General features: G+C 43.6%; 1 protein-coding gene across 2 annotated transcripts in view; it reads right to left on the reverse strand.

Annotated features, from left to right (window-relative positions):
* kat2b (K(lysine) acetyltransferase 2B) overlaps nucleotides 1–19750 on the reverse strand; it is a 104081-nt gene that overhangs the window by 6661 nt on the left and 77670 nt on the right. Inside the window, exons 14-17 of one of the 2 annotated variants that reach the window (XM_078538507.1) lie at nucleotides 17568–17682; nucleotides 17390–17426; nucleotides 4408–4471; nucleotides 4227–4311 (exon numbers count right to left, since the gene is read on the reverse strand). In XM_078538507.1, the coding sequence (XP_078394633.1) occupies nucleotides 4227–4311; nucleotides 4408–4471; nucleotides 17390–17426; nucleotides 17568–17682 (301 nt within the window). Of the gene's footprint in view, nucleotides 1–4226; nucleotides 4312–4407; nucleotides 4472–17389; nucleotides 17427–17549; nucleotides 17683–19750 lie in introns of both variants that reach the window. The other variant, XM_078538508.1, reaches the window with a different exon arrangement.

Here is a 19750-nt window from a genome sequence, read left to right on the forward strand (position 1 = left end):
CAATATCCCCATCCGCAATGATGAGAGAGCCCAGGACATCAGAAAAAGACAAGGCTAAAGCATCTTCAACCATCTTCAGCCAGAAATGCCAAGTGAATGATCTACCTCAGCCTCTGCTTTAATTTTTTGGATGATGGCCTTTTAATTAATATGAGGCTGGATTTCCATCCATCTCCAGGAGGAAGTCCTGCCTCAAAGAGCTGCTGGCAAATCAGAGGCCAGCAGTCCTGCACCACACCAGGATTGGTGGCCACGCTAGTACTGCAAGAGGCCCAGGAGGAAGGGGAACCAAGAATGCCCCCAAACCCCAGTAGGTCCAGGATCTCTCCGCGGCTGGGTTGGTAGGCCATGAAAAAGGGCATATTAGACAGAGTGGGGTGGTGGGGAGGTGTGGAGGGCTGGTGGATGCGGGGATGCAAAAACCATAGGGGCATCGCCAATTGGCAGAGGGTGTTCAGGAAGGAGACACCCCCACTTTTCACTGACCAGCAGCTTGGAGGTTTAAACCTGCCGGGCTACACGTTGGGTGCAGGCCTCTCCCATTGCCCGTTAAATCAGAGTAATGGTGGGATGAGGCCTTTAATGGGGCATTTATTGCACACTTAAAGGCCTCAATTTGGCCACAGTCAGGCAGCCCGCCTGATGCCCCACCCACTGCTTGTAAAATTGTGGCGGTCAGGTGATTTACAGGACCACCCACCTGTTTCCTCTCACAGTTGACCCATAAAATTTATCCCTAGGTGTGATCTCACTAATGCCACATATAATTGCAGCAGAAACTTCCTGGGGGTAAAAAATTGAATTAGGCTGGAAAATGGGCTCAGGAATCATGAGCTGTGATTAACAGTTAATTTATGTGCCTCCATTAATTTAAACGATAATAACGTGACAGGCAGATCACCCAAACACATTGCACCACGCTCACAGGCTCACTTACCTCTCTGTTGCAGGACAAGGTGGCCCATAACTAGGGGCAGCAGCACCTAACAAACAGGCATAGCTGCCTGCCCTCACCCCCTGATTGAGTAAACAGTGCGGTTAGCTCAACATCTCTCACAGGAAAAATCTTAATGCAATCAGGCAGGGTCAACATGGTTTTGTGAAAGGGAGATCTTGTTTGACCAATTTATTGGAGTTCTTTGAGGAAGTAACAAGTAATGTGGATAAAGAGGAACCTGTGGATGTGCTGTACTTAGATTTCTAGAGGGCATTTGACAGGATACCACATCAAAGGTTAATACGCAAAATAAGAACTCAGTGTAGGGAGTAACATGTTAGCATGGATAGAAGATTGGTTAGCTAACAGGAAACAGATTAGGCATAAATGGTTCATTTTTGGGTTGGCAAGATGTGATGAGTAGAGTGCCACAGGGATCAGTGCTGGGGCCTCAACTATTTACAATTTATATCAATAACCTGGATGAAGGGACCAAATGGAGGGTTGATAAATTTGCTGATGACACGAAGAAAGGTAGGAAAGTAAGTTGTGAAAAGGACGTGAGCCTGCAAAGGAATATAGATATGTTAAGTGAGTGGGCAAAAATTTGGCAGATGGGAGTATAATGTGGGAAAATGTGAACTTGTCCACTTTGGCAGGAAGAATAGAAAAGCAGCTTATTATTTAAATGGAAAGAGATTGCAGAACTCTGAGGTGAAGAGGGGTCTAGGTGTCCTGGTATATGAATGGCAAAAAGTTAGTATGCAGATACAGCAGGAAGGAAAATTGAATGTTGTCTTTTATTGCAAGGGGAATGGAATATAAAAGTAAGGATGTTTTGCTATAGTTGTACAGGGACTTGATGAGGCTACATCTGGAGTACTGTGTACAGTTTTAGTCTCCTTAGTTAAGGACATAATTGCATTAGAAGCAGTTGAGAAAAGATTCACTCGATTATACCTGAGAGTTAGCGGGGTTATCCTATGAGGAAAGGTTGGACAGGCTGCGCCTGTGTCCTTTGGAGTTTAGAAGAATGAGAGGTGATCTTATTAAACATATAGAGATCTTGAGGCGACTTAACAAAGCGGATGCTGAAATAATGTTTCCCCTTGTGGGAGAGACTAGAACTAGTGGACACAGTTTAAAAATAAGGGGTCTTCACTTAAGACAGAGGTAAGGAGAATTTTTTTCTTGCAGAGGTTCGTGAGTCTTTGCATTTCTCTTTCCCAGAAAGCAGTGGAGGCAGGGTCATTGAATATTTTTAAGGCTGAGGTAGATAGATTCTTGGCTAACAAGGGAGTCAAAGGTTATTGGAGATAGGCAGGAAAATGGATTTGAGGCTGCAATTAGATCAGCTGTGATCTTATTGAATGGTGGAGCAAGCTAGAGGGGCCGAATGGCCTACTCCTGCTCCTAATTCATGTGTTTGCATGACAATCATTGGACTGAGGCTGTGACCAGTTACAGGGGATGACGGTATTTTCTTACCTAATCCAACTTCTAACATCCCACTTCCCCCTTATCCCACAATTACTTCTGATTTAAAAGCTACAGATGGTGTAAGCAAGCACCTCTTGCTTTTCACCCCTTTCCTCACCCTAATTCCACCCTTGTGCTTTCAGAAATCCAGAAACTGACACCTGTTCTTGCACAGTGAAGTACAAGAGAAGCAGGACACTGATGAAGAAGAAACACTATTACTCGATTTCACACTCACAGCCACCAGCTCAGCTACATTTAGAAGGTAGCGTAGAGGAAGGATCTGTACGCGACACTTTGGGCATGAGCGGCCTCAGCCATGGCAAGGGAAAGTATAGCTTGAAAGTAAGCCCACCGGACAGCGAGGTCGCACATGAGTTCTGCTGCAGAGGACTCACGAGAATTTCAATGGGGTGGCCTGCAGAAAAAGGCAGATGGGGATGTACACAAGAATCCTTGCTGTATCTACAGGCCAACCAGAAAGCCAGGGCAGGAGCATGGAGGAGTCTGGCTGCAACTTGGCACAGGGCTTTGCACACGCTGCTCCTGATTTGTGTTGAAGTGTTTCCATAAGATCCTAGGTAGATAAGACCTTTCACTGACACCTCTTCTCCCCTGCCTCCTCCTTTCTGGCAGAGCAGCTTATCCCTCTTCTATGCTTCTGCTGTATCTCTGTCTCATGCTGCAGACCAAGGGCAACCATAAATGGGAGCAAGCGTTCTGACCAGAACTCTTGAAATCAAAGCCAAGGCTTTTTCCGCATGCAGCACCGCTCCAAGTCAACTTCATAAACTTTAACCAACTCTACAACCATCAAACACCTGTACAAGCTCAAACAGAGCCATTATAAATTAATTAGCAACTAGCCTGAGAGCAGCGCTGTCATCAAATCAGGCTAACTCATTGAGTGACATCTCAATCTGCACTTCTAGAGCATGCTCCTAACAGACCCACACTAACACCAAGATGATATTCGGCATGGTCATCAGCGAACATCTCTACTTCTGACCTTATGATGGAGGAAAGGTCATTGATGAAGCAGCTGAAGATAGTTAGGCCAAGGACACTATCCTGAAGAACTCCGCTGGTTTCCCCTTGCTCGTTCTACCATCAAAAAAAAACTCTAATACATTTGTTAGACATGATTTCCCTTTCATAAAAACATGCTTACTCTGCCTAATCACATTAGTGTGCTGTTACCACATCCTTAATAATAGATTTTGTGTTGGCTTGCTGTTTATAGGCTTAGATTTACAATTTGTTCTAATTCAGTAACTGATTTCTGTACAAATTAAAGACTCTGGAGTTAGCTATTTTAGTTCCACTTTAATTTTACTGTAAAATTATTTTTAATTTTCAGACCTACCTCCCGACGAAATGAGTGACCATCCCAAAGCCACCACTGCTATGGCAATGGCAATATTTACTGGGCTTACTGCTGGGCAGACATTTTGACTAAACTGGCTGGAGCAGGCACCATGCACTCACCATCGCTTAGTATCAGCTGGTGGCATAAATAAATATCTCCTTTCGTGGAACCAGGACATCCCTGTGTTTTTTTGCTGCCTCTCCAGAAGACTAGGTGACTATGGAGGACTATGATGCACGTAGGATGCACTGTATCTGGATGGATAAGCTCTGTCCTTTTTTGTGCATTTGTAAAAACATGCTTTCTTGAACAGTTTTCAGGACAAATCGTGACATTTCAACAACATAACATGAAGGTCACTTTTAGGTCAGACTCCAAACTGTAATTTTAAAAAGGTTTAATTAGGAGTCATTGAAGCTTTATAAAAGAATTCTTACATACCCATTGGAAAGCGAATGACTTCATAATATCCAGGGGCCTCAGTTTTCTTAACTGGTTCCATAAACGGCCAAGCACTTTGGTGACTCTGTCAAGGAAAATTCAGATTTTTAGTTTCAAGTGGCAAAAATAAATGTAAAATAAGTAAACAGCTGTAAATGTTAAGATCAGATTTGCTTTTTACCTTTACTTGTTGTAGGATGTTCTTTAAAATATTGTAAAGCTGGTCAGGGTCTCTGGAGTCTTTTCTGAAACAAAGCAGTCAAATTTAATAAAAGGACCTGCAGTGGAATCTCCTAATTCAACTGTTCATATTTTCTGGAGCAAAAATAAAAGAAAAATGGTCATAGGTGGACAAGTTCAAAACAACACATTTTCTGTTTTTGTAATTTATTCATATTTTACGGAATTACCGTCCTAAAAAAGTCACCATCCTACCTGAAATTCACAGTGATTTTGCTGAAAATATTTTATTCAATGAAATTAATAATCCTATGTGCAAGGTTTAGCCTATTGGCAATGAAAACTTAAACGTTATAACAGTAGTAAGTCTAATATTTTGAACCTGTAACAAACTCCAAAATTCCTGCTCTGTAAATGCAGACACAAAGGCAATGATGGTACATGCATTTCACTTTGGAGAAACTAGCTTATTTTGCAACGAGAAGCAGCCATTATAAAATTGATGTACGTTATTTTTTCATACAACACCCAGATAAAATGTTTCTGTTATCAGTATGCATGTTGTATAGAGCCAACTCTGAACCAAATGCTGAGCTGGAACAACACTAATCAATATTATCTAATCCCATTACTTTGGAGCAGGCAGTTTAGCAATAGCCAACAATGACTCTGGAGAATGTCCAAGCCATGGCAATGACTGACAAGTGTCACAACAGATCCCCGTTTGTGTCAACACACATTGCAGCATATGCTCCAAACTGCACTCTGGTGGTGTAGATCAGGACAAACACTTAGTCAATTTTGCACCTCTTCAGTTCCCTCATCCACATCACCGGGTGAAACTGCCATTGAACAGTGATATTCCTTTATGATATCAACATTGGGTGCTGCCAAAGCACAGCAAACTATTGTCTTCCAGTAGCGTGAATCAAGGTTTAGTCAAAAGGATACATTTTGAGATGGTTTTTAAAAGATGGAAAGAGAAATACTGAGAAAGACTGCAACAAATTAAAGAAGGACATTAATAAACTTGCAGAATGGGCAAATGCTTAGCAAATAAGGTTCAACACAGATAAATGTGAAGGAGTACATTTTGGTAGGGTTGCTTATTACTTGGAAGGTGCAACTCTGGTGGGATAGAGGAACTAAGGGATCTTGGAATACAAATACATCAACCAGTAGAAGTTCTGCCAGAGGTTATCAAAGCCATTAAAAAAAAACAAGCAAAAGGTTTTATTTCTAGAGGGACAGAATCGAAAAGTAGGGAAGTTATGCTAAACCTGTATCGAAGCTTGGTTAGACCACACTTAAGAGAGTACTGCCTGCAGTTCTGGTCACCATATTATAAAAAGGATATAGGGCACTGGAGAGGGTGCAGGTAAGATTTACAAGGATGATACCGAAAATGCATGGGTATACATATCAAGAAAGGATTCAGAACCTGGGTCTCTTTTCCTTTGAAAAAGAAGGCTGAAGGGTGACCTAATAGAGGTCTTTAAAATTTTATAAGATTTTGATACAGCGGATATAGAGAGAATATTTCCTCTTGAGGGGAAAGGCATAACTAGAGTCCATCAATATGCGATAATCACCAAGAAATCCATTAGAGAATTCAGAAGAATTCCACCTATGAGTGGTAAGAATGTGGAAATTACTACCACAGGGAATGTTGGAGTGAATAGTATAGCTGCATTTACGTGGAAACTAGATAGGACTATGAGTGAGAAGGGATTAAAGGATTATGATGGTAGATTTAGATGAGAAAAGATGGGAGGAGGCTCCAATGGAGCACAAACACCAACATGGACTGGCTGGACCAAGTGGCCTGTTTCTGTGCTGCATTTCCTGTGTAATCCTGAATATCTTATGAAATGGGCAGAGGAGAGATTTGTGGAGAGAATTCCAGAGAGTAGGGTCATGGAGGGATAAAGGGAGGGGAATGAACAAGTCAAACCTGGAGGGCATAGGACAGGACATAAAGCCAGCAGAAAATGCCAATATGGCATAGGACAGGCATCGTATGGACTTGAATACAAGAATGAGGATTTAAAATGCAATGAGTTGGGCCAGGATCAACATAGGTCAGCTAGGACTGTTACGAAAGCAGGAGACAATGTTGGACTTCGTGGGACAGAGGTCAGAGTGTGGGACTTAGAATCGCAAAATGGTTATAGGACAGGAGGTCATTTGGCCTGTCATGCTGTGCTGTGCTGAAGGGGGAAATCACCTTATCCACTCTCCTGCCTTTTCCGTGTAGCTCTGCAATATTTTCTATCTCAGATAATCATCCAATTCACTTTTGAAAATCTCAATTAACACTGCCTTAACCACACTATCACTGTGAAGATGGATGCTACTTTTTCAATATTTTTGGGAATGTGGTAGTATTCTGTAAAGAAGGCTGTTTGTGTGTGTGTGTGTGTCTATGGGTAATTAAACTGGGGGAAGGTTAGGAAAGAAAGCTTGCCTGTGGGAACTGAGAGATGAAAGGTAAAGGTGCTAGATGCATGCATCTATAGTGAGTGTATGGTGAAGTTGGAATTACAAGTAAATAAGTTGGGTTTTAAAATTTGCATTAGGTGATAGGGAAGGACTTGACTTTTCAGTTGTTAAATTTTAAAGGGAGTTTAAGGGACTTTTAGAACTTACAAAAGTTTCATAATAGAGGAAGGTTATTAAATTTAATTTGACACGAAAGTGGAGGCAATAGGAAGAATGAAAGATTTTTATATTTTGGAAAATTTGAGTTCAAAGAGGTGCTTAGGTCAATGGAGTCTAGGATGAAAGGGAAAAAAGGATATTTAAAGAAAGTTTAGTTGAGTTCAGCTTGCTGTGTGGGGGGAGATGTCCTGAGACCGACTCAACGCTGAGAAAAGTTGTGAATTTGAAGCAGCCATCTAGTTTCAAGCCAGAAAAGTCTTTGGGCAGAATCGTCCCAGATTTGCACAAAGTGAGGTAGTGGGTGGGAAAAAAGTTGTTTTACCGGCCATCCGCAATAGTGGGTTTTCACGATGTATAGTTCCATTCCCGGAACGCCCTGCCTCATTAATAATGCATTCCCGGGAAACACGCCAGGTTGCTGGTGAGGCGGCCTCTGATTTGCCCGCCCCGTTGTCACCTCTGGCCTTCAGTAATCTGGGAGCCATAGTTAAAGGGCCAGTATTCTTTAAGAGATCGGAAGGTGCTGCAAAGTCATGACTGCCAAACGGAGGAAACATGCTGCCCCCAAATTTAGCGACACCTTCCTTGGGTGTCTACTGGATGCAGTAGAGTCCTGCCATGAAGTCCTCTACCCCCGCTCTGGGTGAAGACCAGCAAGCAAGGTCACCAGTCCACCATGGGAGGTGGTGGCAGCAGTGGTCAGTGCCAACGCTCTGCAAAAGAGGACAGCTAAATAATGCCAAAAGAGGATGAATGATCTCTGTTCCATCCGGGTAAGTCACTCTTCTCATAATTTTCAATTCACACACTCACAAACTCATCACACATCCACAGGGATTTCATTTACTGCCAGTTCAAGGGACATCATCATTCACTCTCTCATACACACCTTCATCTGCCCTACAGATCGTGTCCTCATCCCATCCATGGCACCACTCACCACCCACACATGCCAGGCATCCTTCTCATCTAGCCTGGCAGCCACCCTGCTTACACTCTCTCCATCTGTGTTCATGCAGGACAAGCTGACACATAACAAAAGGGAGAGGTCACAGACTGGTGGAGGAATGCCCAACATCAAGGTCCTCACAGATTTTGAAAATATAGTCATCCACCTGGACGGTGAAGATCTGGACCATTCCTGTGCTGAGGGCAAGGTCGGCACTGCCAAGCAAAGTGAGGATCCAGCAGTGCAACATCCATCAGACAACCATGCTGTGAGTGAGTTCCCCTGTTCCACAGTCCCCTGCTATGTATTGGTTATCTCCACTTGCTTTCGCAGGCACATTTGGGAAGCAACCGAGGGGGTCCATGAGCCAGGTTCTCGACTCAAGCCCCGAAGACACTTGGGAGGAAGAATCTAATATCTCCTAATTGAAGATCCATCACAGCTCTCACCCACACCCTCCACCAGGGTAGACACACACACCTCAGTGGGAACTAGTTCTAGAGTAGGCTCAGGGTACAATCCGGTGAGCACATCGCACTGCCTGATCCACAGCAGGTGGAGGCAGGGACTTCTCAGGTTTTCAGCACTCAGAGGACTATTGGCGGCCAGAAATCTGCTGAGTCCGACTCAGATGAGGAGCCTCTGGACTCAGTCATGTCACAGCTGCTGGATCTGCAAAGGCAAGCTTGAGAACAACAGGAAGGGATGTCCGCTGCACTCCTCAGATTGCAAGGCACAATGGGAGGAGTCCATCTGCCTTCAGTCTGAGGTGATAGCACCAACATGCCAACGCACCAAGGTCAACACTGGTAGTGCACTAGTAGGAGAGCCATGGAGACCTTGATCCAGGACATCGGTCCTGCATTGCTGCGCGGGCTAAACTCCATCAGTGACACCATAGTTGGCCTCCAACAGTGTCAATGTGAGAGAGGTGCAGGCAGCTCAATCTCACTCCAGCTTCCCCTTCTCCTTAAGGAGTCAGCCAGGGGCCCTCAGGCACTCATAGGGAGGAGGATCAGCAGGTGCACAACCCGAGGCCATCCGCCCAGGCAACTCCGGGAGTGCCTGGCCCATCCGAATCCCCTCTTCCTATGATCCCAGCAGCTACAGCTCCACAGGCCGAGGAGCACTGCCACACAGGACACTGGAAGCCTTCCAGAGGATGCCCGTCAAGGTCATCACAGACAGGATGTAGCAGTCAGCAGGCTCTTATGTGTTTAAGCTTTTTTCCTTCTTGTTAATAAATATTTTAATGTTAAAATCGTAAAAGTGTTACTGGGATTCTATGCTCTTGGGATCAGTAGTTTTCCCCTCGTTTTCAAAATACAAAAAAAAGTTATGATCAGTAAGGCAAGTTTCCCTCTGGGATTTGGCTTGCTCAGCAAATAACATCAGCTGTGGTCGTAACATCAGGCAGTGCATTCCAGATCCTAAACACTCGCTGCACGAAGAAGTTTTCCTCATGTCGCCATTGCTTCTTTTGCCAATTACCTAAAATCCGTGCCCTCTGGCTTTTGATCCTTCCACCAATGGGGAGAGTTTCCCGCTAGCTACTCTGTCTAAACCCCTCATGATTTTGAATACCTTTATCAAATCTCCTCTCAACCTTCTTCACCAAACTGAAAAGTCCCAACTTCTCTAATCATTCTATGTAGCTGAAGCTCCTTGTCCCTGGAACCACTCTTATGGGTCTTTTCTGCATTCTTTCTAATGTCTTCACATCCTTCATAAAGTGTGGTGCCCAGAACTGAATGCAATACTCCAGCTGAGGCGAGGCTAGTCTTTTTGTACCCTATGCCCTTAATGATAAAGCCATTGGCTTTATTTATTGCTCTCTCAACCTGCTCTGCCACTTGCAATGATATATGCAGGTCCCTCTGCTTCAGCACCCACTTTATAATTGAATCCTTTATTTTATATTGTCTCGTTGGATTCTTCCTACAAAATGAATCACTTCACACTTCTCTGCATTAAGTTTCATCTGCCACTTGTCTGCCCATTCCACCAACTCATGTTCTTTTGAAGTTCCTACTCTATCCTTCTCGTGGTTTACAATACTTCCAAGTTTCGTGTCATCCACAAATTTTGAAATTGCATCCTGTACACCTGGGACTATGTCATTAATAAATATCAGGAAGAGCGGGGTCCTTGGGGAACTCCACGATAAACCTTTCTCCAATCCGAAAAACACCCTTCAGCAGTACTCTGTTTTTTGCCACTCAGCCAATTTCATATCAACGTTGCTACTATCCCATCTATTTCATGAGCTCTAACTTTGCTCACAAGTCTGTTGTATGGCACTTTATCAAATGCCTTTTGGAAGTCTATGTACACCAAATCAACAGTATTACCTTCATCAATCCTCTCTGTTATCTCATCAAAAAGCTCAACCAAGTTAGTTAAACAAGGTTTTTTCTTAACAAACCCATGTTGGCTTTTCTTAATCCAAATTTGCCCAAGTGAGTATTAATTTTATCCGGAATTATGGTTTCTAAAAATTTCTCCACCACCGAGGTTAAATTGACTGGCTTGTAGTTGCTGGGCTTATCTTTACAATCTTTTTTTGAACAAGGGTGTAAATGCAATTCTCCAGTCTTCTGGGACCACCCCTGAATCCAAGGAAGATTGGAAAATTATGGTCAGTGCCCCTGCAATATTCACACTCACTTCCCTCCGTATCCTTGAATGCATCTCATTCAGTCCTGGTACTTTATCAACTTTCAGTACATACAGCCTATCCAAAACCTCCTCTTTATCAATTTTGAACCTTTCAAATGCTTGAACTACCTCCTCTTCCACCATGCCCTGGACAGCATCTTTTCCCTTGGTAAAGACAGTGTAAAATGTCCATTTATCCTCAGCCATGTCCCTGCCTCCAATTGTAAATCCCCTTTTTGGTCCCTAATCCGCCCCACTGCTCCTTTTAGAACCTTTTTACTATCTATATGCCTATACAAGACTTTTGGATTCCCTTTTATGTTAGCTGTCAGTCTCTCCTCATACTCTCTCCTTGTTTCTCTTACTTGCTTTGTCAATTTCCCTCTGAACCCTCCTTATTTGGCCTGGCTCTCAACTTTTTCTGCTTCATCTTAATCGTCATCCAAGGAGCTCTGGATTTGTTTACCCTTCATTTCCCCTTAGTGGGGCCATTCCTTGAATGTACTCAAACTATCTCTCATTTAAAGGCAGCCTATTGTTCAGTTACAGTTTTGCCTGCCAATGTTTGATTCGAATTTATCCAGGCCAGATCCATTCTTACCCCATTGAAGTTGGCTTTGCCCAGTTAATTATTATTATTCTGGATTGTACTTTGTCCTTTTCCATAGCCAATCTAAACCCTAACACAATAATCACTAGCAGTGCCTTCTTTCACATTAGACTAGATTCGCATTAGACTGGACTAGATTCTGTCCTCGACCCAACTAGGTCATCCTCTCTCTCCAACACTGCAAAGTTCTCCTTAATCAATACTGCCTCCCCTCCTCCTTTCCTTCCTTTCCTGAAGACATTGTATCCAAGTACATTTAACAACTAGTTTTGATCTTCTTTAAGCCAGGTCAATGATATCACCAAACATTCTATTTCTACCTGGCTATCTGCACTTTTAACTCACCAATCTTATTTACTACATTCTGTATATTGACATAGGAGAGGTGATAGCGTAGTGGTATTGTTGCTGGATTAGTAATTCAGAGATCTAGGGCAATGCTCTGGGGACCTGGGTTTGAATCCTGCCACAGCAGATGAGGGAATTTAAATTCAATAAAAATCTGGAATTAAAAATCTAATAATGATCATGAAACCACTGTTGTTTAAACAAAAACCCATCTGGTTCACTAATGTCCTCTAGGGAAGGAAATCTGCTGTCCTTACCTGGCCTCCAGACCCACAGCAATGTGGTTGACTCTTAGCTGCCCTTTTAACTCTGGTACTATCTGTCTCTCAGAATATTATTTGCACCTTGGTATCCCTCTCTAGTATTACCTCCTGGTTTCCACATCCCTGCGAAGTTAGATTCAACCCTCCCCAATAGCACTAGCAAATTGCAGGAGAGGGGTCAGGGTGTGGGCTTTGTGGGAGAGAGGTCAGGGAACGGGACTTTGCGGAAGAGAGGTCAGGGTGTGGGACTTTGTGAGCGAGAGGTCAGAGTGTGGGACTTTGTGGGAGAGAGGTCAGAGTGTGGGACTTTGTGGGAGAGAGGTCAGAGTGTGGGACTTTGTGGGAGAGAGGTCAGAGTGTTGGACTTTGTGGGACATAGAAAGTTGAGTTTGATCAAGTGCAATTTAGGATGGGAGACACGCTAGGAAGTCTGTAGAGAAACTGAGTCTAGAGATGGCAAAAGCATGTACTAAGGTTTCAGCAACAGTTGGGAAAGTGGTGGGTGTGTGAGGTTATGCAGAGATGATCTTGTGAAGGTGAAGTAAATATTTACCAAAATAATTCTTGGCATATAGAAATTGTTGACAAGGAAGGCATGTATTGTCGATCATGCCTTGAACCACAATAGTCCATATGGTGAAGGTGCTGTTTGGTATGGAAGTCCAGAATTTTCATCCAGGAATGATGAAGGAACGGCAATATAAGTCCAAGTCAGGATGATGTGCTACTTCGAGGGGAACCTGGAAGTAATGGTGCTCTCATGCATTTTCTAGATGGTGGAGATTGTGGGTTTGGGAAGTATTACCAAAGAAGAAGCCTTGGTGACTCACTGCACTGCATCTTGTGGAAAGTACATACTTCAGCCATGGTACAGTGGCTGGGGGTGCAGATCAAATGGAATAGTTTGTTATGAATGGAGTTGACCTTCTAGACTGGTGCAGCAGCTGCACTCATCCAGGCAAGTGGAAAATATTCCTTCATGCTCCTGACTGTGTCTCATTGTTGGTGGAAGGCTTTGAAGAGTCAGGAGGTGAGCCATTTGCTACAGAATACCCAGCCCCTGACCTGCTCTAAAAGCCATTGCATTTATGTAGCTGGTCCAGCAGTGAGGGATAATAAAAGAAATGGATTTGATACATTTGGTCTGGATTGGTAGTGGCCTTCATGGTGTTCAGGATAGGTCCCATGCTCTTGTAGGCTCCGGTGAATATGTCAACCATCTATTTTAGTTCTTCAGTGTGAGCACTAACTTGTCCAGCATCAGCAGTATTACAAAGTGTCTTTTATCTTGATTGTGGCCTTCAGCATTTGAGGTTGAAGAATTTACCATTAGTATGACAAGTTAACCACCTGCAGCGGGAGCTTGTCAGTATTAAGTTGCATCATTGCTGTAAGATAAATTCAAGGTGATCACGTAGAGTCAACATGGTTTTGTCAAAGGGAAGTCATGTTTAACCAATTTATTGGAGTTCTTTGAAGAAATAACATGTGCTATGGATAAAGGGGAACCAGTGATGTACTGTACTTAGATATCCAGAAGGCATTTGATAAGGTGCCACATCAAAGGCTATTGCAGAAAATAAAAGCTCATGGTGTAGGGGATACCATATTGGCATGGATAGAAGATTGACTAGCTAACATGAGGCAGAGAGTAGGCTTCTAGTTGGTTTTCTGGTTGGCAAGATGTAACGAGTGGTGTGCCACGGGCATCAGTGCTGGGGCCTCAATTTTTTACAGTTTATATGAATGACTTGGATGAAGGGACCGAAGGAATGGTTGTTAAATTTGTTGATGATACAAAGCTAGGTCGGAAAGTAAATTGTGAAGAAGACATAAGGAGGCTACAAAGGGATATAGATAGCTTAAGTGAGTGGGAAAAGATCTGGCAAATGAAGTATAATGTGGAAAAATGTGAAACTGTCCATTTTGGCAGGAAGAATAAAAAAGAAGCATATTATCTAAATGGTGAGAGATTGCAGAGCTCCCAGATGCAGAGGGATCTGGATGTCCTAGTGCATGCTCATAAAAAATTAGTATGCAGACACAGCAAGTAATGAGGAAAGCTAATAGAATGTTATTATTTATTGCGAGGGGAATTGAATACAAAACATTATGCTTCAGTTATACAGGGCAGTGGTGAGACCATGGGCATAATTTTCTGTGCCTGCTGGCACAGGCATCATGGCAGGTGTAAGCAGGCAATATAGCGGGAAAGCCAAAAATCAGTTTCATGACATGATGAAACCATTTACAATTGTTCGCTCCGCCCGTCAATGGCAGGTCCCACTTCCCGCCACCGCATATCGGTAACTTCATTGTAATACATCTGTATATCATTATAAACACGGCTGGCCAGAATCATTCTCCCACGCTGGATCATCTGAGCACACACCAATGTGTTTCACAACTGTACATAAGCGATGTGCACCTGGTGAGCTGCACTTCGCTCGGGACTTCGAGGTTTGTTTGCTTACCTTGCTTTGGGGCAGCACTCGTGGTCATCAGTGACAGGCTTCACAGGCAGCACCATATCACTTTTAGCGGGGCTCACAGGCAGGTTTTTACCTACCAGACCAGCCAGGAGGCAAGGGTGGCTTTTCAACGGCTGCAGGGCTAGGGCTTGCTTGGGGAAGGGGAAGAAGTGACGTCGGGCAAGGGAAGAGGCTGTAGTGTGAGGGCTGTACTGAGGAAGGGAGCTAACCCAGGGTGTGTGGGGGCACAGTTGATCTATGCAAGTGGCCTCAAGATGGTGAGCGCTGAGAAGGCAGTCTCCAGAGGGGATGAGGCCAAATGGAGATGTGAAGATGTGTGTGAGGGAGTGAGTGGTGATATCCCTTGAGCTGGCACTGAGTGAGATGCTAGTGAACGTGCGATGGGTTTGAGTTTGTGAGTTTAGAGTGATGAGATAGTTGCCTTACCCTGGTGACATGGATGAGATCATTCATCTTCTTTCTGCACTAGATGGCCAACCTCTTCTGTGCAGCGTTGGCAGTGACTACCACTGCCAATATCTCCCAAACTGGAGTAGTGAGATTGCTGGACCCCTTGCGTCCAGAGCGGGGGTGGAGGACATCACGGCGGACCTCCAAAAAGCATTCCAGTGATGGGTCACTGAACTCTTCTTGGCTTTCAGGTCCATGTATTCACTGGAGCAATCCTGGACTGTAAACATTGAGAACTATGTGGGCAGCTGCAGTTTAGATATGGCATCCTGAGTGAGGGAATGGCAAGGTAATGGCATGGCAGGCAATTCAGAGGTCGCCTGCCAGCGAGACGGCGTGTTTTCTGTGGCTGCATGGTTAATAAGATGGGATTGGGACGATACAGCACAAAAAGCCGCAATTGTGGCTGGCAGGTAAAATGTCCTTTTTCTTGCTCGCTATTGCACTCAGTGCAAATCTGGGATGAATCTGCCCCACATCTGGAGTACCGTGTACAGTACTGGTCTCTTTATTTTAGGAAGGATGGAAATGTATTGGAAGCAGTTCAGAGAAGGTTTACTAGACGAATACCTGGAAAGGAGGGTTGTCCTATGAGGAAAGGTTGGACAGGCAAGGCTTGTGTCCGCTGGAGTTTAAAAGAGTCAGAGGTGACTGATTGAGACATATAAGATCCTGAGGGGGGGATATGGAAAGGAGGTTTCTTCTTGTGAGGGAATCTAGAACTAGGGGGGGTGGTGGGGTCACTGTTTAAAAATAAGGGGTCACCCATTTAAGACAGAGAAGGAAAAAAAATTTTCTCTCAGAGGGTTTTGACTCTTTGGAACTCTCTTCGTCAAAAGGCGGTGGAAGCAGAATCTGAATATTTTTAAGGCAGAGCTAGATAGATTCTTGATAAACAAGGGGGTCAAAGGTTATCGGGGGTAGGTGGGAATGTGGAGTTGAGGTTACAATCAGATCACCTTATTCAATGGCAGAGTAGGCTCAAGGGGCCAAGTGGTCTACCCCTGCTCCTAATTCGTATGGTCATATATAAGATTGAAAATAGTGCTAGTGCAATGACACTCCCCTGTTTGATGCCTGGTTTGACAAGGGAAGGATCTGTAGTGGACCTACTGCTTATATTGTTATTTGCATATTGTCATGCAGGAGACAGAACATGTTTGCGAACTTAGCTGGGCATCCATTTTGCTGTAGCATCTTTCAAAAGGCAGTTCGATTTTCCCAAGTCAAAGGCTTTTGTGAGATTGAAGAAAGCCATGCTTTGTTCTTTGCTCTTTTCCTGAAATTGGCAGTGAAGATCATCTAAGTTGTTCCTCTGGATTGTCGCAGGCCACCCTGGGACTCTGGAAGGACCTTCTCTGCAATTGGTGAGAGGTGATTAAAAGGAAACCTAGCTAGGATTTTGCCAAAAATTAAGAACAATGCTATACCCCTGTAGTTGCTACAGTTCAGCTTGTCTCCTTCCTTCTCGGTCGTGATAATCATGACATGCTTCATTCTGCCAATCTTCTCAAATAAGGCATGTATCCGAGAGATCAGTATGTCTCCGCCATGTTTCAGTACTTCCATAGGAATATTGTCAGGGCAAGGAGCTTCACTTTTTCAACTGCTTAACAGCAGTTATCACATCGAGCGTTGGATCAATGCCCAGTTCACTTCTGATTGCATGTTCTGTCAGGTTCTGTAGCAGGTGCATGTCCATCGTGGAGTTCTGAATGAGTAGTTCTACAAAGTGCTCTTTCCAGTAGGTGTTGATACTGTCCATGTCTTTGAGGAGAATCCTGCCATCTTTGACAGACCATAATAATCTCACACCAGCTGAGATGGAAGGGATATGTCATCAGAATGCCCAACTCAAGGCTGCCCAAACAGGTGCCCTACTCAGAGCTATGCCTGGGAGCCTGTACACACAGGGCCCTAAGGAAATATTTCAAAGATATTCTTAAAGCCTGCATGAAGTCTGCTCTACTAACATCAACATGGGAAGCAAATGCCCTATTGCAACCAAAATGGCAATCCATCATCAAAACTGGTGTCAAGACTTCCAATCAACAAGAGCAGGCACTGAGAGAGAATGGAAAGAGACAGCAGCTGCTCAAGCCAACAATCTGTCACCACTTATACTGATCGACAGCCAATGTCCTCACTGTGGGAAAGCCTATAAGGCAAAGTTAGGGCTCATAAGCCATTTGCAAACCCACAGCCAACACTGACATTTCACTTAAACACAGCCACCCATAAGGAAGAATCATCCTTGATATGAAGGATTGCTCATGATAAACAGAACACCATAGTTTTACACAGTCTGGTTCAAATGAATGACTGGCTAGGGATGAGAATGGAGTAGTGGGGTGAAGCAGCGTTTATGCACAGGACCAAAAATGCTGGCTTTGCTCTTTGTGGTCAACTGAAGAAAATTTTAATTCATCCAAAACTAATCTAATCTTAAAGCCATTTAGCATATCTTATCGCAATACGATCCTGCTTCTGCACAATCTACTAAAAAGACATCATCCCGTACAGCTACACCTACTTTTTAAAAACAGACTTACCCTCTTTCTTTTCCACTAGGTTTCCAACCAGATTCCTCTGTAGATAAATTAAATCAGTCAATCAGCTCAAGTCCATTAAAATTATATTCAATTTTAAAGATCAGCATTAGGTGCATCATAAGGATGCATTGTTATAAAGAGTAGTGGAAATACTTCAAACCTGTGCTAGGTTGCTTACTTATTCCAGGTATACTTTCAATAGGAATCTGTCGCACTCCTTCTTTAAAGCAGGAGAGTCCTGGGTACACCTTTCGAATTTGTGCTTGTTTTCTTTCTATCAACTTTTTTATGATCTTAAAAAAAAGAGAAGCAGCATGATAAATAGGGATAAGAAATAGCTTGTACAGTTCTTTTATCTACTGCGCTCTCAAAGGCCACCAGGAAAACATTCAGTAACAATGACACAATAAAGGGGAAATGTTGGAAATGCCCAGCAGGTTCATCAACATCTATACAGAGAAAAGACAAGTTAATACTATGGGTGTTGCTCTTCTTCAGAATTGAACTGAAAGACAAACGAGTCCCTTTGTAGGGCGACATTAAGAAAAAAGGTAGGGGCCAGGGAAAGTGACAACAGAAATGCTGATCACTAAGAGGAAATTAATGGATTAAATTTACCTACCATCTGCCTAATCGAGTGGCAGGAACCTGATGAGATATCATCTTAGTGAGACAATGAAGAGGTATAAGAAGAGCAAAAACATGTGCAAATAATGAGATCCCTCCCCCCCGCCGCAACTCCAATAAAACAGTATCATCCCACATTTCCTTCCATCCACAGCTTCTGTACTTTTGCTAAAGAAAAATGGTAGATATAGATAGGGTCTGAATTTCAGGTTAGAGGTCTAACCTGATCTCTAGGTGAGTGATCAGGAGAAATTATTCAGTTGGAAGATCGAAGACAGAATGTAAGAGTTGGAATGAGAAAGGGGACTTAAAATCACAGGAAGATCAGAGTCATATGTGCTGACAGAAAGGAGAGCCATGATGTTAATCCCACCCCAGAACAGGGGTAAGGAGCTTAAACCTGAATAAAGGAGAACAATTCCCCAACCCAATACTTATGCACTTCTTGTCATTATTCCGAGAGGCAGGACATTTCAATATATTTAAATCAGGTTCCCATAGTGAAAATGGGAGCTCGATTTAAATTTAACAGTTGACGGCTGGGTTTCCCAGTGACCAGGAAATCCAGCAGCAAAATGGAGATGGGAGCAGCTGGTTGCAGAAGCTAAGTGCTTTTCAAAGCGCTCCTGAGCCAAGGGGCATTGGAGTGCTCTGCTGGCCCATCAAACAAATCTTTAGCTTCTCTTCTGCTGTACACAGCCTCTCCCTAACCCTGGCATGATTGGCAATCTCCCCAAACCTCCCAGTCCCGATTTGAAGTCTGATGCCAATCCCACACCCACCCACAACTGATGCCTGCCCTGTGATTTCCTGAATAACCCCGAACTGATGCCTGATCCCAATTGCTTGTAACCATCCCAAAGCCCCCACAATTGCTGCCTCCTATTGTTGATTTTCCCATGTGTTGGCCAGGCTGCCTGAAAGAAAAAAAATCACATTGTATCCTCTCCAGTCCAGGTACCCATTGTTCAGAAACACCAGTTGTCTGGGTTTTGAGCAGACCCAGCATCACCTTAGTACTGCACTTCAGGAGCAGAAACTAGGAAGGTGCAGCATTTGCATAAGTAAAACAATTTTTATCACTGGTTAAAATGTTTACCACTGTTTTATATTTCAGGTAAATATTTATATCTATGGTGTTTTCCAGTTCCCACACTTGTGGTAAGGCATTCTAACATTATTCTATAATTCAGTAAATTGTGAAATCCAGAAATGACTTGCTCCAAAGCATTTCAGACTGGAACAGTCACAGTGTATAACGTGATCCTGCCATTACATTTAGCAGAATCTCTCCACCTCTGACCTTGTTGGGTTTCTCCCGCGCTCCCCTATTATCTCCCTGACTGTGTAAATAACAGGGGCGAGGTGTTTGTCAAAGAGGTTTCCTAAGCTGCATTTGGCCTCCCCATTGTGGAGAACAACACTGTGAATAGTGAATACGGTATATTAGACCAGAGAAGGAATGCCTGAGACCTTGTACAATGGTAAGTGATTGGATGGCTGGTATATCTGCTGCACTTTCAGTGCATGGTGCTAGAAAAAGGGTGGTGAAAAAATGAATAAAAGAATTCTAGATAGAAGAGGGGGAAGGAAAGGGGCTTTTGTTTTAAGAGGTGGGATATGACCTCGTCAATGCAGGGGCTGGTGGAATGGAAAGGGATGACAAGGTTGGGAGTGATGGCATTGGTGTAACAGGGACAAGGATTGAGAGCAAAGGCACCTAATTAAGCATTG

Source organism: Cetorhinus maximus, chromosome 3, assembly GCF_964194155.1.
Source record: "Cetorhinus maximus chromosome 3, sCetMax3.hap1.1, whole genome shotgun sequence".
In the NCBI taxonomy this organism is placed as follows: Eukaryota; Metazoa; Chordata; class Chondrichthyes; order Lamniformes; family Cetorhinidae; genus Cetorhinus; species Cetorhinus maximus.